The sequence below is a fragment of the Podarcis gaigeae genome, assembly GCF_964106915.1.
Source record: "Podarcis gaigeae genome assembly, chromosome: 16".
Classification (NCBI taxonomy): domain Eukaryota; kingdom Metazoa; phylum Chordata; class Lepidosauria; order Squamata; family Lacertidae; genus Podarcis; species Podarcis gaigeae.
The window spans coordinates 8897210-8919914 of NC_139693.1; the positions used below are offsets into that span (position 1 = coordinate 8897210).

At 48.7% G+C, this 22705-nt stretch overlaps 1 protein-coding gene across 2 annotated transcripts in view; it reads left to right on the forward strand.

Moving 5' to 3' along the window:
• The window catches only part of ATP8B2 (ATPase phospholipid transporting 8B2), a 60924-nt gene that overhangs the window by 34299 nt on the left and 3920 nt on the right, over positions 1–22705 (forward strand). For both annotated transcript variants that reach the window (XM_083715539.1, XM_083715538.1), the window contains 14 exons: positions 967–1010; positions 2536–2701; positions 3953–4141; positions 6803–6918; positions 8514–8678; positions 10867–10978; positions 11376–11481; positions 12758–12902; positions 14670–14853; positions 15640–15863; positions 18238–18321; positions 19665–19895; positions 21025–21163; positions 22125–22255. In XM_083715539.1, the coding sequence (XP_083571665.1) occupies positions 967–1010; positions 2536–2701; positions 3953–4141; positions 6803–6918; positions 8514–8678; positions 10867–10978; positions 11376–11481; positions 12758–12902; positions 14670–14853; positions 15640–15863; positions 18238–18321; positions 19665–19895; positions 21025–21163; positions 22125–22255 (2036 nt within the window). The remainder of the gene's footprint in view (positions 1–966; positions 1011–2535; positions 2702–3952; positions 4142–6802; positions 6919–8513; positions 8679–10866; positions 10979–11375; positions 11482–12757; positions 12903–14669; positions 14854–15639; positions 15864–18237; positions 18322–19664; positions 19896–21024; positions 21164–22124; positions 22256–22705) is intronic.

The following is a 22705-nucleotide window of genomic DNA, read 5'->3' on the forward strand; positions in this document are numbered from 1 at the left end:
TTTTCCATTACTTATTTTCCTTTAGCTTGTTTCCCGGACCTCCTCACACCTCCCTTTTTTGTATTCCACTTCAGATTGTTGGTTCAGCAAATCCTTCTTCTTCTTCTTGTTAACTGCAGTGGTACCTTGGTTCTCGAACTTAATCCATTCCAGGAGTCCATTCGACTCCTGAAACTATTCAAAGGTGCAGCTTTCGATTGGCTGCAGGAGTTTCCTGCACTCAAGCAGAAGCCGCGTTGGACATTCAGCTTCCAAAAAATGTCCACAAACCAGAACACTTACTTCTGGGTTTGCGGCGTTTGGGAGCCAATTTGTTCGGCAGCCAATCTGTTTGAGTACCAAAGTACCACTGTACTGTTCAACTGACTGGCTGCACCAGGCGAGGATAGCTGATGGGTCTCAAACCCCAGTGAGTTAGGGACTTCCACTTCATGTGAAGACAGATTCCAGCGGATTGAAAGGACAAGACCAATAATGGGCCCGACGGTCAAGAAAGCAGTTTCCTCACATGCTGTAGAGGGAAGTGAGGGGCAGATGGGGCTCATCCTAAACAGCCTCGGTCCTGAAGGAGCGTCTCCACCCCCATCATCCAGCCCGGACACTGAGGTCCAGTGCTGAGGGTCTTCTGGCAGTTCCCTCCCTGCAAGAAATGAGGTTACAGGGAACCAGGCAGAGGGCCTTCTCAGTAGTGGCACCCGCCCTGTGGAACGCCCTCCTATCAGATGTCAAGGCAATAAACAACTACCGTATTTTTCGCTGTATAAGACGCACTTTTTCCCTCCTAAAAAGTAATGGGAAATGTGTGTGCATCTTATGGAGCGAATGCAGGCTGCGCAGCTATCGCTGAAGCCAGAACAGCGATGGTGTTCTACTATGGTAGTATCCTACTATGGTGTGTCAATACCTCCTCTCTCTCTCGCCCTCCTGGGTCGTAACCCTCGCTCTTTATTTTTCTCTGTTTCGCAGGTGATGTCCTGGATGTTCTGGGTTACAAGGCTGAGCTTGGAGAGGTAGGAGCTGTGGGAGAATCTCAGCGACGAGATGGATGGCAGAAAGAAGTGGGGAAAGGGCTTTTATTAAGGGGAGTGGGGGCTGGGGCGGGGAGGGAGAAGGAAACACCCACCCGCAGAGCTGCCACCTGTTATCGGGAATAATAACAGTGATAATGGTCACCTAATTAATTTATATACTCCCATTAGGATGCATGGCATTCCACAGGGCGAAAAAGGACAAAGTCCCTGCCCTGATGAGCTTACAATCTATGAAAAAAAGAGATTAATCTTAAACTCCCCAATGTCCTGTCTGGAGGATGAAAATCCATTGTTTGAAAGGAGGAGTTTTTGTGTTCCGAGCGGCATATTTGTCCTGGAAGCACGAATGTGGTCCCATTGACTTAAAAACGTGGACCAAATAAAACCTTTGCTGTAACCCCCCCCCCCGCCCCACAAATACTTTATGTAGGGTGGCTTTTTATATGCCCTCCATTAGCCCTCGTCAAAATAGACATTATTATTGTTTTATAATAATTTTTATTTATTTATTTTAATTTTTTAGATATTTATACCCCACCCTCCCCAGCTAAGACTGGTCTCTGGGTGGCTAACAGCAAATATAAAAACAATTGATTGAAATACAGCTTAAAAAAACAAGATTAAAATACAACATTAAAACATTAAAAAGCAGCCTCATTTCAGTGGAAATGCAATCAAAAACTTTTTTGGGGATAAAAACGTCAAGTTTTTATTAGTTTTATTAGTTTTAAATTACAACAATCTGGTAAAGGTAAAGGGACCCCTGACCATTAGGTCCAGTTGTGGCCAACTCTGGGGTTGCGGCGCTCATCTCGCTTTATTGGCCGAGGGAGCCGGCGTACAGCTTCCGGGTCATGTGGCCAGCATGACTAAGCCGCTTCTGGTGAACCAGAGCAGCGCATGGAAACGCCGTTTACCTTCCCGCCGGAGCGGTACCTATTTATCTACTTGCACTTTGACTTGCTTTCGAGCTGCTAGGTTGGCAGGAGCAGGGACCGAGCAACGGGAGCTCACCCCCTTGCGGGGATTCGAACCGCCAACCTTCTGATGGGCAAGTCCTAGGCTCTGTGGTTTAACCCACAGCACCACCCGCGTCCCACAACAATCCAATAATAGCCTCAAAAAATAGGCAATTGTTATCTTGGGTGATATTGCTGGCCACTGGAGGCTGCTGTATTTGGGCGAATGGGGGCTGTGACCCACCGGCTTCTCTTGCCTCTCCGCCAGCTCCTCACCTGCCTACTTTATTTCTTACATCCAGTCTAGGAGGCTTGTCTGCCTCCCAGCATCTTTCCCCTCCTTCCTCTCAGTTTTGATCATGTCAGAACTCGGCAGGGATCAGGAGTAGGAGAAGGGGGACGAAACTGCATTCGTTGGCTCCACCTGCCATTGCCTCTGGCGCCCCCTACTGTCGAGCTCCCGGCCTCCCACCCTACCAGTCCCCACGCTCACCCAGCCACCACTGTAACCCTTTCTTCTCCTCCTCTCTCCCGGCCTCCCCCAGAAGACGGAACCAGTGGACTTCTCTTTCAATCCCCTGGCGGACCCCAAGTTCACCTTCTGGGACGCGGCGCTGCTGGAAGCAGTCAAGCTCGGGGACCCTCATGTACACGAGTTCTTCCGCCTCCTCTCTCTCTGCCACACGGTCATGTCCGAGGAGAAGAGCCCAGGTTGGGATTGGGGTCTTTTAAAAAATCAGGGGGGAAGAGGAGGAGGTGTTGGTCCTGCTATAGGGATGGAGAGTCTTCTGAAGTTTACAGCATGTTATTCTACTTGAAAATGATTTACAGATGGTATTTAACTCCAAGTAGGCTTGCTAAGATGTACAGTGGTACCTCAGGTTAAGAATTTAATTCGTTTTGGAGGTCTGTTCTTAACCTGAAACTGTTCTTAACCTGAAGCACCACTTTAGCTAATGGGGCCTCCTGCTTTCGCCGTACCACCACCGCGCGATGTCTGTTCTCATCCTGAAGCAAAGTTCTTAACCCGAGGTAATATTTCTGGGTTAGCAGAGTCTGTAACCTGAAGCGTATGTAACCCGAGGTACCACTGTACAGGACTGAATCAGATAAGTGCAATGAGGTCGAGGGTCTGTTCATTCATATGTGGTGGACCTGTAAAAGGGTAAAAGAGTATTGGGAAATAATTAATAATGAATTGGAAAAAAACGTTTAAAAACACTTTCCCAAAAAACAACACCACGAGAATGCTTTTTGTTGGGGATAATTCAGATGAAAATTCCCAGGTGTCAAAAAAGGTTGTTTATGTCTGCCACTGTTCTTTTAGTCCAAAAATGGAAAACGAGCAAGGTCCCAACTAAAGAAGAATGGCAACTTAAACTGATGAAATATGCACAGCTTGTGGACCTAAAACATATAGAGTAAGAGAACAAGAAGAACATACGTTTAGAGAAAATTGGAAAATGTTTATTGAATATGTGGGGGGGGGATTGTGTACCCTTGAAAATGTTGGCAGCATTAAGATAAACTCAACAGTGTAAATAAGGTTTGATGGGTGCAATAATGGAATACTGAACGGTTTAGTTGATGTAAAAGATGCAGGGATTTATGATATGCAAAACGAACTATGGAAAGAGAAGAAGGGAAGTCGTTGACATTTTAAATGAATATTCTAAATTGTAAAACAGAAAATTTAATGAAAATTACACACACACACACACACACACACACATGAGTCTTCCCTCCACATCCCAAGGCTACATACGGAGGCACGTTTGCAACATGCAGCGCTGCGCATGCACGGATCGAGATTCGGTGCTTCGGCGCATGCGCAGAAACCCGGAAGTAACCCATCACATTCGCAACCCGAGCATCTACTGTGTTTCAGGAGGAAATGCAGCCATTCTGCAGTGCCAGTTTCAGATTCCTCTCTCTTTTTCTTCTCCCTCTTTACCCAAACAGGGGAGTTGTTTTACAAAGCCCAGTCCCCAGACGAGGGCGCCCTGGTGACCGCCTCCCGCAACTTTGGCTTCGTTTTCCGCGGACGCACCCCCAAGACCATCGTGATCCAGGAGCTGGGGCGGCCCGTCACCTACCAGCTTCTGGCCATCTTGGACTTCAACAACGTCCGCAAGCGCATGTCAGTCATTGGTGAGAACGGGGGAGGCGCCGGTGGAGATGGGGATGGGAGGCCGGGGGAGCAGCTACAAAAACCTTGGCCTAGTGCAGGGGTCAGCAAGGCTTTCTGGACATGGGCTGAATCACTCCCGCGGAGATCCTCCATGGGCTAGGCCAGCGCAGCGCAATGCTGGAAATCGCGCCTGCACATGTCTGCGGTGCCAGAAATTGCTTCTGCGCAGGCCCAGACGCCAGAAATTGTGTCTGCGCATGTCCATGGCGCCAGAAATTGGTTCTGCACAGGCCCAGACGCCAGGAATTGCATCTGCGCATGTCCATGGCGCCAGAAATTGCGTCTGTGCATGTCCATGGCGCCAGAAATTGCATCTGCACAAGCCCAGACGCCAGAAATTGCGTCTGCGCATGTCCATGGCGCCAGGAATTGCATCTGCGCATGTCCATGGCGCCAAAAATTGCGTCTGCACAAGCCCAGACACCAGAAATTGTGTCTGCGCATGTCCATGGCGCCAGAAATTGCATCTGCGCATGTCCATGGCGCCAGAAATTGTGTCTGTGCATGTCCGCGGCACCGAAAATCGCTTCTACGCATGCCCAGATGCTGGAAATTGCCTCTGCGCATGTCCGTGGCGCCAGAATTTGCTTCGGATGCCCAGAATTTGCTTCGGATGCCCAGAATTTTGCTTTGGATGCCCAGACACCAAAAATTGTGCCTGCGCAGAAGCGATTTTCAGCGTCTGGGCATGGGCAGACGCGATTTCTGGAGCCGCGGAAGAGAGTCCCCATGCCGGTTTAGCGCAGTGCACGGGGACTCGCCGAGTGGGTGGCTCAGTTTGGGGGTGGCTCATGGGCCAGTTAAGCGCCCCTCATGGGCCACTTCCGGCCCATGGGCCTTCGGTTGCCGACCTCTGGGCTAGTGCCTCTCCATCTTCTTTCAGCCTATCCTACCTCACAAGGCTGGCGTGAGTATAAATCGTAGCAGGAGGCACGGGTTAACTTTATTGCCCGCCCTTCTCCAGCAAGTCCGGGTTACCACAATTTGAAATTCAGGATTAAAAACAGTCTACAGCCACAGAGAGGGGGTAGACTCACTGGATAGCTCAACAGGTTACAGTGTGATGCTGATAACGCCAAGGTTGCAGGTTTGATCCCCGTATGGGACATACTGCATATTCCTGCATTGCAGGGGGTTGGACTAGATGATCCTTAGGGTCCCTTTGAGCTCTACAGTTCTGTAATTCTGTGACTCATTTCAGGTATCTACCTTCGGCCAGTCAGTCTCATTGCTCTTTCCCCCCGCTGCAGCTTGCCCTACCTTACAGGGTGGTTGTGAGCATAAAATACAGGAGGAGGAAGAAACTGCATACTGTATATTTCTTTTCTTTTCAGAAATTTATTTGTTTGGTTTTTCAGAATAAAATGTGACAGTTACATACTGTGGACGCTTGGGTTGCCAACCTGATCCGTGCGGGATGCACATTTGCAACCCGCAGCAGCGTGTCTGCGCATGCGCGGGTTGCGATTCGGTGCTTCTGCACACGCGCAAAGCACGTTTTAGCGGTTCTGCGCATGCACGACCACCAAAACCCGGAAGTTACCCGTTCCGGTATTTCCAGGTTTTGGCGGGTCCATAACCCGAAAAAACGCAAGCTGAAGTGTCTGTAACCTGAGGTATGACTGTATACAACATAAAAACAAGGTTCCAAGGAATCTCCTGGACTTCCATCCTCCCCTTTGTGGGTCTTATTATTAATCATTTCCTCCTGGATATTTTATGATACTCCAAATCCTTTACCTCTTCTATTATGTCCAGAATTCAGCCTTAAGCTACAAGTGTTACTCCAATCCTCCTAACGATTTTGTTTACGATGGTCTTTAAGATAAGTTATAAAATTTCCCCCATTCCTTATTAAAATTTTGGTCTTCCTGATTTCTGACTCTTCCGGTCGTTTTAGCCATTTCATCATAGTCCATTAACTTCTTCTCTGGTTGGGACTTTATCTTCTTTCCATCTCTAGGCCAGTAACATCCGTGCAGCCGTAGTCGCATACATAAGTAGTCTTTTCTGCTCCTGAGGGATTTTGGCACCTAGAATTCCTAAAAGGAAAGCTCCAGGTTTTTGAGAAAAGGTTATTTTAAACATTTGTTTCCAACTCGAAACTACATATATTTCACCTCGAGCTCATTGGAGGAAAAACGAGCTTTGTTGTTTAGTCGTTTAGTCGTGTCCGACTCCTCGTGACCCCCTGGACCAGAGCACACCAGGCCCTCCTGTCTTCCACTGCCTCCCGCAGTTTGGTCAAACTCATGCTGGTAGCTTCGAGAACACTGTCCCACCATCTCATCGTCTGTCCCCTTCTCCTTCTGCCCTCCATCTTTCCCAACATCAGGGTCTTTTCCAGGGAGTCTTCTCTTCTCATGAGGTGGCCAAAGTATTGGAGCCTCAGCTTCAGGATCTGTCCTTCCAGTGAGCACTCAGGGCTGATTTCCTTCAGAATGGAGAGGTTTGATCTTCTTGCAGTCCACGGGACTCTCAAGAGTCTCCTCCAGCACCAGAATTCAAAAGCATCAAAAACGAGGTAAAACAGCAATAAATAAATTTCAACCTGCTTGTGCTTAAAATCTGTGGGGTTTTTGTCTCCTCTCCCTTTGTCTCCCCTCCCTGCTCCCCATAAGTACGGAACCACGAGGGCCAGATCCGTCTGTACTGCAAAGGAGCAGACACCATTTTGCTGGAGAGGCTTCACCCGGGACACCAGGAGCTGTATAACGTCACCACTGACCATCTGAATGTAAGTAGTTTTTGGGGAGCAAGAGAGGGGGTCAGTGGAAAGCAAGACTGCCGTTCTGTGGGGCTAGTGATGGTTGCCAATTTGGGCGACTTGAATAGAGGCGTTTTAGATGCCAAACTTTTCTTTTAATTTTTCTTTTCTTTTTGGCCTTGGCATTTGGGCCTTAATTTGAAGGGGGATTGGGAATGTGTGTGTGTCCTCTGTTTTTTTGCTCCTGCTTTTAACGGGGTGGGGTGTGAGCCGTTTGAGGAGATTTCACCCCTCCCATATCCAAGAATCTCCTGAGGAGCCTGCTGATTCTACAGAGAGGAGGAGCAATGTTCTGCTTTCTACTTAGTCAGTGAGTGAATCAGCCAGCGAGTGAGTCAGTCAGTGTATCAGAGAGAGAGAGAGTGTTAGAGATCGTGTCTAGAGATAAGGCTGCTGCTTAGAGCAGCTGCAGACTCTCAGTGTAGCATTGATTTATGCTTAGATCCTTTAGCTCTGTATATAGTTTTATATCATAGTTGTAGCTATAGAATAAAAGGAAGATATTCTACAAAGCTGCTCTCCGAGTGGTTTATACTCTGCAAGACTCTGCAAAACTCTGCTGCGCAACGACTGTATTATTGAGACAGTGAATCGGGTGCTCTCAGCTCTAAGCTGTGAGTCCACAGCACGGTGACCTGTCCCTCTGAGAAAGGTGGTCGCTGGCAGTGCTACCCAGCTCGCCTAGCCCAGTCGGGATTGAAGTGCATGAGTCCAGTTGGTGACACTGGCTCAAGGGCGATGCTGACACCGTCCTCTTGACGTATTCTCTGCGGATCAGCATTTTTAGGTTCTTGTTCAAAGGCTGTTCTTACGTTTGGTTTCGTGTTGCTATTCTTGCATTCTAAACCCCTTTCGGATGCTTTCGTGTTAAAAAAAAAAGTGACAATTAAATAGAATCGTACAGTGGTACCTCTGGTTGCGAATGGGGATCCGTTCCGGAGCCCGATTTGTAACATGAACAGATTGCAACCCGCGTCTCCGTGTGCGCAGGTCGCAATTTGCCGCTTATGCACATGCGCGTGATGTCATTTTGAGCGCTTGCGCGAGTGGCGAAACCTGAAAGTAACCCTTTCTGGTACTTCCGGGCCGCCGCAGGACGCAACCTGAAAAGATTTAACCTGAAGATTTAACCTTAACTTGCTGATCAGAAGGCTGGCGGTTCGAATCCCCACGACAGGGTGAGCTCCCGTTGCTCAGTCCCTGCTCCTGCCAACCTAGCAGTTCGAAAGCACATCAAAGTGCAAGTAGATAAATAGGTACTGCTCTGGTGGGAAGGTAAACGGCGTTTCCGTGTGCTGCTCTGGTCCGCCAGAAGCAGCTTAGTCATGCTGGCCACAAGACCCGGAAGCTGTCTGCGGACAAACGCCGGCTCCCTTGGCCCATAGAGCGAGATGAGCGCCGCAACCCCAGAGTTGGTCATGACTGGACCTAATGGTCAGGGGTACCTTTACCTTTAAACGTAACAAGAGGTATGACTGCACTGAGTTGGGGACAAACCACGGTGATCTGCAAAAAGTGCGTCCGGCTTCTCCACCTCCTCCTCCTCTTCTCCTCTCCACCCCCAGGAATATGCCGGCGAGGGTCTACGGACATTGGTGCTTGCCTATCGCGACCTCGAAGAAAGCTACTACGCGGGTTGGGCTGAGCGCCTGAAGCGAGCCAGTTCCGCCGGCGAGGGTCGCGAGGAGAGATTGGCCCGGCTTTACGAGGAAGTGGAGAACGACATGATGGTTGGTGTTTTTCACCTCTGTGTTGCTCGTTCTTGTTCTTTATTTTTTCATATAATTTTTAAATTAGTTTTTCGACATATCATTTTTAACAGTAATTAAACATACTTTCATCTCTTATACCATTTTTTTTTACTTCCATCCATCACATCTGAAAATTTTCCAATCTATTCAGTAAATATACATTTCTTACTTCCACAGTTACATTTAACTCATAACTAATATCTCTATTCTTTCTCTACTTTGCAATGCTTCAAACTTTTCTCCTTACAAAACTTCTTGTAGTCCTACCAGCGTAATTTGTTTATGCTGCTCATTCTTGTTCTTATTGTTTGAGCGGTAATTTTTAAATCATTATTTTTATGTTTATTCATTTACAATTTTTAAATATAAAATCTAGTTGTTCATGTATTACATAAATTGCAACTGTATTGTGTTGGGCCAGGGCATGTTAAAATATAAAAGCTGTTTGTTTGGGGGGAAATAATGAATTTTTATTTTAAACAATTCAGAAAGATACAAAAAAAGACAAAAGGAAAAAACCTAAAGAAAATATAAATAAAATTACATACATAGTTCCACCCTTGGCTCCCCTCCACCACTGCCTGATATCTCTTCTCGATTATATTCAATCTTAACATTGCATTCCTTATCTTAACTTTCTTTCATATCTCAAGTCAAACATCACTCTTCTTTTACACGCTACAGTCTTAGTCTATACATATCAGCGTATTGTTTTCTGAACAGTGTTTATCTAGATATTCTTCAAAGCATTTCCATTGTAGTTTTAACTTTTGATTTGACTGTAACCTTATGGCTGCTGTTATTTTTGCCAATTGTATACAGTGGTACCTTGGTTTGATTACAACCATTTTGGATTACAACCACATCAAACCCGGAAGTGTGTGCCCCTTTTTTTGGATTGCAACCCATTTATTTTTTTTTACAATCCATTTTTGGGGGGAGGCCCCATTGGCAAAAGCTCGCCTTGGTTTACAACCTGTTTTGATTTACAACCGGACCTCTGGAAAGGATTATGGTGGTAAACCAAGGTACCACTGTATTTTATTTTACATATCCACTCCTCTTTGGAGGGAATTTGTTCGCTAAAATCTAAAAGCCATTTTATAAAAAAAAATGTTTTAGAGAAGCATTATCCCTATTGCATCTCCAACAGTTAGATACCTTAGATAACCCTTTTTTAAACAAACAAACAAAAAAGGGATTTTTAAAATTTGTGTTGGTTTTTCCATTGTATGCCGAAGTAAACCTAGACAGCATCTTAAGACATCACCTTGCCAACAAAGGTCCGTATACTTAAAGCTATGGTTTTCCCAGTAGTGATGTATGGAAGTGAGAGCTGGACCATAAAAAAGGCTGATCACCGAAGAATTGATACTTTTGAATTCTGGTGCTGGAGGAGACTCTTGAAAGTCTCATGGACTGCAAGAAGATCAAACCTCTCCATTCTGAAGGAAATCAGCCCTGAGTGCTCACTGGAAGGACAGATCCTGAAGCTGAGGCTCCAATACTTTGGCCACCTCATGAGAAGAGAAGACTCCCTGGAAAAGACCCTGATGTTGGGAAAGATGGAGGGCACAAGGAGAAGGGAAGACAGAGGACGAGATGTTAAACAGTGTTCTCGAAGCTACAAACATGAGTTTGACCAAACTGCGGGAGGCAGTGGAAGACAGGAGTGCCTGGCATGCTCTGGTCCAGGGGGTCACAAAGAGTCGGACACAACTAAACGACTAAACAACAACAATATGCCGAAATAACCCTTTGGGAGGCTTGACCCTGAAAACCCACCTACAAATAATTCATATCAGGGGGTAGCCTGATAGCAATAGCCCTCCGGATTCCCATCAGCCTCTGACAGTTTTGCCTAGTGGGCGGGGATGATGGGAGCCGGGAGTCCAACAATATATCTGGAAGGAACCACATCGACTGCTTTAAATAAATAAGTGCCCTTTTTTTTATCGGGAGCTTCCAAAGGAGCCCCTCGTTTTAAGCTCCTGATCTTTCCTTCGCCGCTGTGTGTGTTCCTGCCGTTCGTGGGAGGTCGCAGATGCCGACAGGTGGCTGCGGTTTGCGAGGAGCTTCCTCGCGGGCCAAATTTGGACCCGGGAGTCAGAGGTCTCCCATTTTGTGGCATCAGGTAACTTTGCCTTTTGTTTCTGTCTCCCTCCAGCTGCTGGGGGCCACCGCCATCGAAGATAAGCTGCAGCAGGGCGTCCCGGAGACCATTGCCCTCCTCACGCTGGCAAACATCAAAATCTGGGTGTTGACGGGAGACAAGCAAGGTGAGGCGGCCATTCCAAATGCCGGCGGAACGTGTCCCGTTTTGCAGCCCGACCCAGGAATGTCCTCGCAACTCTTTATTACGGCACAGCCTGCTAAATCCACTTTCACACTGTACATTCAAAGGGCTGCAATACCATTGTAAACTGTCATGGCTTCCCCCAAAGGATTCTGGGAGCTGCCATTTTGTGAAGGCTGCTGACGGTTGTTAGGAGACCCCCCCCTGCCTATTTCCCTCACAGAGCTGCAGTCCCAGAGTGGTTAAACCATCGGTCCCCCTTTCCAGGGAACTCTGGCTCTGCCGTTCAAGATAGGTTCTCGGGGCCCCGTTTTGAAAATTTTGACTCTTGGAGGGTTTGGGTTTTGATTCGGGCCTGTCCTCTCTCTCTCCTCCCTCAGAGACGGCCGTGAACATCGGCTACTCCTGCAAGATGCTGACGGACGAGATGACTGAGGTCTTCATCATCACGGGGCACACGGTTTTGGAGGTGCGGCAGGAGTTGCGGTGAGTGGAGGCCCGCGGGCGTGGCCCACTTGGGGGTGGCCCCTCCATTAGGGAGCTTTCTCTGCTTTTCCATTTCTCTGGCACCAAACATTGAGTGCAAGCAGAAAGTGCTGCTCTGTTGGCTAGTCAAGGTGCGTTTCCTGCTACTGGTGGTGTTCCAATAGTGGTGATCTCTTGGGGCCAGATTCGTGAAATGGACAGGTCTAAAGACAGCAGTGGGTGGAGCAAAAAACAAAAATGGTCAGGGGCAACCCTTCTCTCTCTCTCTTTCTCTCTCTCTCTCTCTCTCTCCCTCTCTCCTCCTCTCTCCCCCCCTCTCTCTCTCTCTCTCTCTCTCTCTCTCTCTCCCCCTCTCTCCTCCTCTCTCCCCCTTTCTCTCTCTCTCTCTCTCTCTCTCTCTTTCTCTCTTTCTCTCTTTCTCTCTCTCTCCCTCTCTCCTCCTCTCTCCCCCTTTCTCTCTCTCTCTCTCTCTCTCTCTCTCTCTCTCTCTTAGAAGACTTCTGAAGGCAGCCCTCTTTAGGGAAGCTTTTAATGTTTAACAGACTACTGTACAGTGGTACCTCGGGTTAAGTACTTAATTCGTTCCGGAGGTCTGTTCTTAACCTGAAACTGTTCTTAACCTGAAGCACCACTTTAGCTAATGGGGCCTCCTGCTGCTGCCGCGCCGCCGGAGCATGATTTCTGTTCTCATCCTGAAGCAAAGTTCTTAACCTGAAGCACTATTTCTGGGTTAGCGGAGTCTGTAACCCGAGGGACCACTGTATTTTAATGCTTTGTTGGAAGCTGCCCAGAGTGGCTGGAGAAACCCAGCCAGATGGGCGGGGTATAAATAATAAATTCTATTCTATTCTATTCTATTCTATTCTATTCTATTCTATTCTATTCTATTCTATTCTATTCTATTCTATTCTATTCTATTCTATTCTCTCATTTCCACACTTTTCTCTGCTGCTCCTCCTCTCCTTTTTTCTTTCTTTCTTTCTTTCTTTCTTTCTTTCTTTCTTTCTTTCTTTCTTTCTTCTCTCTCTCTCTCTCTCTCTCATCTCTGTGCTACCCGTTGCCCCTTTCCAAGCCACACAAACAGAAAGGTAACATTCAAAAAATTAAGCCCAATGAACAACAACAACAAAACCCACCCACCCACAGGAATGGTTTGCTGTAGTTCCCTCTGACCTGCCGAATCTGCCCTTAGAGGGTTTGGAAAGAAGGCGGTGAGTCCTTGGCTGCTTCTCAAATCCTTTCCTCCACCCGCTTTCCTCCCCACCTTCTCCGGCAGGAAGGCTCGAGAGAAATTGGTGGACTCTTCCCGCTCCGTGGGCAATGGATTCACCTACCAGGAGAAGCTCTCTGCCTCGAAGCTGACGTCCGTTCTGGAGGCTGTGGCTGGGGAGTACGCCCTGGTGATCAATGGGCACAGCCTGGTAAGTGGGCGCCTTGGGGGGGGGTACCTAGGCCGCTTTCACACCATACATTTAAAGCACTTTAGGTAAAGGGACCCCTGACCATTAGGTCCAGTCGTGACCAACTCTGGGGTTGCGGCGCTCATCTCACTCTATAGGCCGAGGGAGCCGGCGTCCAGCTTCCGGGTCATGTGGCCAGCATGACTAAGCCGCTTCTGGCAAACCAGAGCAGCGCATGGAAACACCGTTTACCTTCCCGCTGGAGTGGTACCTATTTATCTACTTGCACTTTGACATGCTTTTATACTGCTAGGTTGGCAGGAGCAGGGACTGAGCAACGGGAGCTCACCCCGTTGTGGGGATTCAAACCGCCAACCTTCTGATCGGCAAGTCCTAGGCTCTGTGGTTTAACCCACAGCACCACCAGTGTCCCAAAGCACTTTAATACCTCTTTAAACATAGAATCCTTGGAGCTGCAGTTTAAGGGCCCAGAGAGTTCTTGGGAGACAATATTGCCCCTTGCAGCTACAGTTACACATTCTACGTATGGTCTTTTTGTGGGAGGTGGATTGCTGGTTTGTTTTTGTTTTATTATGCATTTTCTGTTCTCATTGTGTGTGTGTTATTAAATTTTCTGCTTTAAAATTCAGAATATTCATTTAACCAACCATAAAATATCGGTGACTTCCCTTCTTCTCCTTCCATGGTTCATTTTGCCTAACGTAAATCCCTGCATATTTTAAATAAATCAAGCCATTCAGTATTCCATTATTACATCCGTCAAAAGTTATTTACACTGTTGAATATATCTTAATGCTTAGTTTTGTGTTTTCATGTTCTGAACCACCCTGTGATCTTTGGATGAAGGGCTGTAAATAATAATAATAATAATAATAATAATAATAATAATAATTTCCTGGAGTGGCTATTTGCTCCTTTGTCTGGACGATAAATATGTGGGATTGAGGCCTGCTGGAGAACATCCTGCTCTCCCAGGTGCCCATGGGAAGCCTGCATGATGGATTTGACCGCAGCAGCAGCAGCTGCGATCCCCAGGACCTGGTATTCAGAGGCATAATGTCTCTGGCAGTGGAGGTAGAACATAGCCATTGTGCCTTCTCCTCCGTGTATTTGCCCAATCCTCTTTTAAAGTCATCCAAGTTGGCGTCCATCACTGCCCCTGTGGCGGTGAGTTCCACAGTTCAACTCTAAAATCCTTTAAGCTGCCCTGGACCTTCCAGCACTTGGGTCGGCTGCTTGTAAGTTAGAAGAAGAAGAAGAAGAAGAAGAAGAAGAAGAAGAAGAAGAAGAAGAAGAAGAAGAGGAGTTTGGATTTGATATCCCGCCTTTCACTCCCTTTAAGGAGTCTCAAAGCGGCTAACATTCTCCTTTCCCTTCCTTCCCCACAACAAACACCCTGTGAGGTGAGTGGGGCTGAGAGACTTCAGAGAAGTGTGACTGGCCCAAGGTCACCCAGCAGCTGCATGTGGAGGAGCGGGGAATCGAACCCAGTTCCCCAGATTATGAGACTACCGCTCTTAACCACTACACCACACTGGAGTAACGAGAGAGGGAAGGGGAAAAAAACTATTCTCTATCCTCCATGTAATATTTTCATTTTATAAGCTTCCATCCTGTCACCTCTTGAACACATACACATACGACTTGCTCCCACCCCAAAGGAACCATGGGAACTGTAGTCCCCCCCCCCCCCGGAGCTGCCCAGGGTCTAATCCAGTTATTCAGCTGGTCGCACTGAGCATCCCTCACTCTCCTATCTCCCCGTAGGCACATGCCCTGGAGGCCGACATGGAGCTGGAGTTCCTGGAGACGGCCTGCGCCTGCAAAGCCGTCATCTGCTGCCGCGTCACCCCCTTGCAGAAGGCCCAGGTGGTGGAGCTGGTGAAAAAGTACAAGAAGGCCGTCACGCTGGCCATCGGCGACGGGGCCAACGACGTTAGCATGATCAAGAGTGAGTCCCGAGGCGGCGCTTGCGTGAGCTTTCGTCTTTTTAGTTCTGCGGATGCGTTGTTTTTTTAAATGCCACAGCACAAAAGGAAAACGGGTTGGGAGGGAGGAGGAAATAAGCAGACTTCTGTGACGAAGGCCTTTGCAGGGTGGGAAAGTTCCAGAGAGAGGCAAACCCAGTTGGCTGCCCTGATGGATTGAGGCACCTGCTTCCCTGCTCTGGCCCTGCCTATAATTAAAATGTGGCCTCTTGGAAGGAAATGTGGTCCTCTATATGGGAGAAAGAGGGACGCGGGTGGCGCTGAGGGTTAAACCACAGAGCCTAGGACTTGCCGATCAGAAGGTCGGTGGTTCAAATCCCCGCGACGGGGTGAGCTCCCGTTTCTCGGTCCCTGCTCCTGCCAACCTAGCAGTTTGAAAGCACGTCAAAGTGCAAGTAGATAAATAGGTACCACTCTGGCGGGAAGGTAAACAGCCTTTCCGTGCGCTGCTCTGGTTCGCCAGAAGCGGCTTAGTCCTGCTGGCCACATGACCCGGAAGCTGTACGCCGGCTCCCTCGGCCAGTAAAGCGAGATGAGCGCCGCAACCCCAGAGTTGGTCACGACTGGACCTAATGGTCAGGGCTCCCTTTACCTATATGGGGAAAAGTCTCCTCTCTCCTGTTTTAGAAACAGAGAGAACCACGTGTGCTTTGTCCTTCCTAAGATGGAAGGTGGGGGATCTGAGCTTGAGATGCCCTATCAGCCTGACTTCCCCTTACCCCTCTTTCCGTTTCCTGCGTTCCCACCAGCCGCTCATATCGGTGTTGGAATCAGCGGCCAGGAGGGCATCCAGGCAGTGCTGGCCTCGGACTACTCCTTCTCGCAGTTCAAGTTCCTGCAGCGCCTCCTGCTGGTCCACGGGCGCTGGTCCTACCTGCGCATGTGCAAATTCCTTTGCTATTTCTTCTACAAGAACTTTGCCTTCACCATGGTGCACTTCTGGTTCGGCTTCTTCTGCGGCTTCTCTGCCCAGGTGACTCGGCTGGCGAATCGGAGGGGTGGGTGGGGCGGGGGTCCGCAATGGCACCTTCCTCCAGGCTCCTGCTTCCTGGATGAGCCGCACGTTGAGAGAGCGTAGCCTATCAGGGTCACGGAAAGCAGGGGATGGCTTCACGAAAGCTATCCGGCCCAGTTAATTTGGCTACCTGATTGTCATAGCCCAGGGGTCGCCAACCCTCAAGAGACTGCAATCTACTTTCAGATTTAAAAGATGGCAGTGACCTGGGGAGCGTCTCCACCCCCATCGTTCTGCCCAGACATTGAGGTCCAGCGCCGACGGCCTTCTGGCGGTTCCCTCACTGCGAGAAGCAAAGCTACAGGGAACCAGGCAGAGGGCCTTCTCAGTAGTGGCACCCGCCCTGTGGAACGCCCTCCCACCTGATGTCAAAGAGAAGAACAACTACCAGACTTTTAGAAGACATCTGAAGGCAGCCCTGTTTAGGGAAGCTTTTAATGTTTAACAGACCAGTGTATTTTAATACTTTGTTGGAAGCCTCCCAGAGTGGCTGGGGAAACCCAGCCAGATGGGCAGGGTATAAATAATAAATTATTATTATTATTATTAGGGACGCAGGTGGCGCTGTGGGTTAAACCACAGAGCATAGGACTTGCCGATCAGAAGGTCGTGGTTCGAATCCCTGCAACGGGGTGAGCTCCCGTTGCTTGGTTCCTGCTCCTGCCAACCTAGCAGTTCGAAAGCACGTCAAAAGTGCAAGTAGATGAATAGGTACCGCTCCGGCGGGAAGGTAAACGGCGTTTCCGTGCACTGTTCTGGTTTGCCAGAAGTGGCTTAGTCATGCTGGCCACATGACCCGGAAGCTGTACGCTGGCTTCCTCGGCCAGTAAAGCGAGATGAGCGCCGCAACCCCAGAGTCGGCCACGACTGGACCTAATGGTCAGGGGTCCCTTTACATCATCATCATCATCATCATCATCATCATCATCATCATCATTAATTTACCCCCATTTGGGGGGAGAAGGAAAGCTCTGGGGGTTTTTTGGGTGAAAACGGCAGCACAGAGAAAGCTCTGCCTTCCCTTCCAGAGATCAAACAACAATAGAGGGCGGGGCAAGGGGGTGGCGCAGGAGTCAGTTTTAGCGACACTAAGGAAAGGGAGCCAGAGATCAACCGTGATCTACCAAAACCTCGCAGGGATCGACCAGTAGATCACGATCGACCTGTTGGACATCCCTGCCATAGCCAAATGAATTAAGCTAGGGTTGTTGTGGGGATTAAATGAGGAGGGGGAAGACTCACCTACCCTGAGCTCCTCGGAGGAAAAAGGTGGGGTGTAGATTGAGTAAGTCGCTAAATGCATCGCTGAAGGCAGCAATTTCACCCCGAGAGAAAGGAGAGTTGTCGTGGATTAGCCACACCGGTGATCCCAGTCTATCAGGGATCACTCAGTGAAGAGGATCATGCCACCCTGCTAAGTAGCCAGTCTTCTTTGGTGATGACAATCATTATAATTTACTATCTGCCCTTCACTGTAAGGTCGCAGGGCATTTTACAACAACTGAAACACAAAGTTAAACAACTTGCAATCAGGGTAAATAATAACAACAATAACAACAACAGTAATAATAGTAATAATAGCAATAATAGCAATAAAGCAGTGCATCTTCAGAATTCTCCAAAAGCTGGGTAATAAAGTTGTCCTCTGTGGAGAGGAAGGCCCACAGCTTAGGGGCTGCCACAGAGAAGGCCCTCCTCTGCCACCCCTCAACCATCTAAGGCAGGGGTCAGCAAACTTTTTCAGCAGGGGGCCAGTCCACTGTCCCTTAGACCTTGTGGGGGGGGGGGGCTGGACTATATTTTGGAAAAAAATATGAACGAATTCCTATGCCCCACAAGTAACCCAGAGATGCATTTTAAATAAAAGGACACATCACATTCTACTCATGTAAAAACACCAGGCAGGCCCCACTAATAACCCAGAGATGAATTTTAAATAAAAGGGCACATTCTACTCATGTAAAAACACGCTGATTCCTGGACCGTCCACGGGCCGGATTTAGAAGGCGATTGGGCCGGATCTGGCCCCCGGGCCTTAGTTTGAATACCCATGATCTAAGAGCAATGAAATAACTAGGAGGGCCTGGTTTTCAGCTGTTTGGGTCCCGAGTTGATTAGAGACTTGATGTTGTTGAGGGCTGATGAAGTTGGAGGTTTGAAAATCCTACTCCCAGTCCCCCCAAAAAGCTACTGTAAAATGTTTTGGAAATGCAGCAAACCCAGCTGAGTGACTGGGTTCTGTTTTACACCAGCGGGCCTGCAGGGGGTAGCAAAGACTCCTTTTGTTCTCTTCTCCCTGGTCTCTCAATTTCTCCCTCTTCTCTTTTCAAAGACTGTCTACGATCAATATTTCATCACGCTGTACAACATTGTCTACACCTCGCTGCCAGTGCTCGCCATGGGTGTCTTTGACCAGGTCAGTCACGTTAATTCCTCAGTGTGATATAGCGGTTAGAGGGCAGCAGATTGGCAAAAGCTGCTGTGAGCCAGATGGACCAGTGGCAGGGGCGGCGAACCCAGGGCTGTCTCAGATGTGGGCTCCACATGTTTATCCCACCCGTCATGTCCCAACCAATCAGGGATCCTAGAATTGTAGAGTTGGGAGGGACCAGGAGGATCATCTTCTTGTCCAACATAATCTTTTGCCCATTGTGGGGCTCAAACCCACAACCATGACATTAAAAAGTTCATGCTCTTCCTACTGAACTATCAAATTCAAATGTAATTACAGGGGGGTAAAGTGGTGTTGAGCCCCAATGGTCAGGGACGCTGCAAATCCAGCAAGGGCCAGAGGGTTAAATCAGTGGGCTAGATCCTTAGCTTGGGTCAGTGGTTCCCAAACTGTTCAAGCGACTGCCCCCTGTGCTCCGTCCCCTATAAAAAGCATTACAGTTGTACCTCAGGTTACAGACGCTTCAGGTTACAGACTCCGCTAACCCAGAAATATTACCTCGGGTTAAGATCTTTGCTTCAGGATGAGAACAGAAATTGTGCTCTGGTGGCGAGGTGGCAGCAGGAGGCCCCATTAGCTAAAGTGGTGCTTCAGGTTAAGAACAGTTTCAGGTTAAGAACGGACCTCCGGAACGAATTAAGTTCTTAATCCGAGGTACCACTGTACTGAGAACTTCAGTTTGCATGACCTACCAGGGAAGATAAAAGTTGCATTATGGCACTTTTATTAAAAATCCAGTTAGAACTATTTCGTTTAATTCAACACAATGAATGGGCTTGATCCAGCGATACCAGCTTTTCAAAGTCCTTTACACCTCCAGCATCCCCATGCAGCCCCCTTGCCTCCTAATACCATCCCCGGGGGGCAGTGTGGTATAGTGGTTAAGAGCAGTAGACTCGTAATCTGGTGAACCGGGTTCGCGTCTCTGCTCCTCCACATGCAGCTGCTGGGTGACCTTGGGCCCAGCCCTACTCACCTCAAAGAGTGTTTGTTGTGGGGGAGGAAGGGAAAGGAGAATGTTAGCCACTTTGAGACTCCTTCGGGTAGTGATAAAGCGGGATATCAAATCCAAACTTTTATTCTTCTTTGGGAACCCCTGGGTTAGATATTGACGGAGCAGTGCCCCCTTTGCCTGAATGGCCAACTTATTCTGGTTTGTGTCTCTCTCTGTATCCCCTCTGGCGAGTCTGTGTTGAGTGTGCCACTCCAAATTTTTGTCCCTGCCTGTCCCTGGCCTGCGTGCCCCACTTGTGGTGGTCCTGCGCTCAGGCCTAAAGGCTTAGCCCTGTCCCACTCCCTTTTCCTAGGATGTGCCTGAGCATCGCAGTTTGGAGTACCCCAAGCTGTATGAACCGGGGCAGCTCAACCTGCTCTTCAACAAGCGGGAGTTCTTCATCTGCATTGCTCAAGGGATTTACACCTCCGTCTTCATGTTCTTCATCCCCTACGGGGTCTTCAGCGACAACTCCCATCTGGCCGACTACCAGTCCTTTGCCGTCACTGTGGCGACCTCCCTCGTCATCGTCGTCAGCGTGCAGGTAGGACAACGAAAGCAACATACATATATGTTGTTGCTGTTTAGCTGTTAAGTCGTGTCCGACTCTTCGTGACCCCCTGGACCAGAGCACGCCAGGCACTCCTGTCTTCCACTGCCTCCCGCAGTTTGTTTGTAGCTTCGAGAACACTGTCCTACCATCTCGTCCTCTCAAGAGTCTCCTCCAGCATATATATATATATATATATATATATATATATATATATATATATATCCCACTAGTCCTGGCGTTCTACACCTTCTTATCTGCTGCGAATAAAACAGCTCTGAATGAGCCCAGGGGGCCAAGGGTGATGCATTCTGGGAGATTTCGACTAGGCATCGGTGAAAGGGGATTGTTGCAATGCATCCCCAATTATAATTACAGTGGTACCTCTGGTTGCGAATGGGATCCATTCCGGAGGCCCGTTCACAACATGAAAAGAACACAACCCACAGCAGCGCGTCTGCGCATGCGCGGGTTGCGATTCGCTGCTTCTGTGCATGCGCATGACATCATTTTGCATGTCTGCGCATGCGTGAGCGGCGAAACCCGGAAGTAACCCTTTCCGGTACTTCTGGGTCGCTGGGGGACGCAACCTGAAAAAATGTAACATGAAGCAAACATAACATGAGGTATGACTGTATTGCGTTACAGCGGTACCTCGGGTTAAGTACTTAATTCGTTCTGGAGGTCTGTTCTTAACCTGAAACTGTTCTTAACCTGAAGCACCACTTAGCTAATGGGGCCTCCTGCTGCCGCCGTGCCGCCGGAGCACGATTTCTGTTCTCATCCTGAAACAAAGTTCTTAACCCAAGGTACTATTTCTGCGTTAGCGGAGTCTGTAACCTGAAGTGTCTGTAACTTGAAGCGTATGTAACCTGAGGTATCACTGTATTATGAGTTTACTGTATAATCTTGAAAGGAGGCTTGGCTGCGAGGAAGGGTGTCCCTGTGGAAATCAGGAAGGGACCCTGCGCTTCTGAATTTGCCGCTGCACTGCTGGTGGCGAGGGGAATACATTCCACATATGCTCAGTGGAACCTTTCTCCGCTGTGGGGCGGCAGGAAGAGCCTGTGCCGTCCCTCACCCCCATGATGCTCTGCTTGACCTTCTCCCCTCCCCCCAACAGATTGGCCTGGATACAGGATTCTGGACGGCTATCAACCATTTCTTCATCTGGGGCAGCCTGGCTGTTTACTTCGCCATCCTCTTTGCCATGCACAGCGACGGCCTCTTCCAGCTCTTCCCCAACCAGTTCCGTTTCGTGGGTGAGTTTGGAGACTGCTTCTCTGTTTGGGTCTACAACTTCCTCTCTCTCCGCCCTGCCCTCTCTCACACATGCCTCATTTCTTTGCCTCCTTGCAGAACTATTATTGACAAAGGTGGTGCATTCTGGGAGATTTCTACTGGGGCCCAAGGGCTGTGCATTCTGGGAGATTTCGGCTGCACGGCCAGCGGCTGTGCATTAATAATAATAATTTTTTATTTATACCCTGCCTTTTCCGATTCAGAAAACCGGGCTCAGGGCGGCTAACAACAAATTTAAAACACTTAACTGATGCAACAAAAAACAGCATAAAATACAGTATAAAACGTGAATAACAATAAATTCAGAATTCAAAAATCAATTTAGGGGGGAAATCCATCCAATAAACATTAGATGATCACCTGGGCTAGCTGGCTAAGTTAATCCTATTTGGGCCAGCATGGAGACCAGGGGAGAATTAGCTGTGGGATCCCAGAGCTGGTAATCTTCATAAAAAGGGGAGGGGGAGGGAAGGAAGGGGAATAAAAGATCAGGCTAAGTTCAAGTTGAAAGCCAGGCAGAATAGCTCAGGCCCTGCGGAAGGAAGTTAAATCCTGCAGGCCCTGGTCTCATGGGACAGAGCATTCCACCAGGTCGGAGCCATCACTGAGAAGGCCCTGGCCCTGGTGGAGGATAATCGAAATTCCTTAGGGCCCGGGACCTCTAAACTATGATTATTCATGGACCTTAGGGTCCTCTGCAGGGTATACAAGGAGAGGCAGTCCCGTAAATATGAGGGCCCAAAGCCACAAAGGGGATATTTCTGCGAGGTGGCCAAGGTGCATTATGGGAAAGTTCCTTTACACTTTTGTACAGGGGGGGGGGCGGCAGGGGGACCTGGTGTCCAGGCTGTCATGAGCTTCCCTGCTTCCCAGATCAGAGGTGCCTCTGAATCTCTCCCTTGTTTTCCTTCCTCTGCCCAGGCAATGCCCAGAACACACTAGCCCAACCTGCCGTGTGGCTGACCATTGGCCTCAACACTGTCGTTTGCATCATGCCTGTGGTCGCCTTCCGGTTCCTCAAGCTGGACCTGAAGCCTGAGCTCTCGGATACGGTGAGTTTGGGTGCAGAGGGATCCGAAATGGAAGATGGGGGAGAGGCCCTTCCTTCCTCCCCCCCCCCCCGAGGTAGACACCTTGTCTGTCTGCCAGCCCCCACTCTCCCTGGCAAACTCAGGTTCTAAATTTCCTTCTCTTTTTAATTACCATATTTTTCACTCTAAGACCATTAGATGCACCTAGTTTTTGGAGGAGGAGGAAAACAAGAAATAAAATATTCTGAATCCCAGAAGCCAGAACAGCAAGAGGGATCGCTGCGCAGTGAAAGCAGCGATCCCTCTCGCTGTTCTGGCTTCTGGGATAGCCGTGCAGCCTGCATTCGCTCCATAAGACGCACACAACATTTTCCCTTACTTTTTAGGAGGGAAAACGTGTGTCTTATAGAGCGAAAAATACGGTATTATTTTTTAAAAAAAATGAATACGTTTTGATTCAAGCAAAAAAAA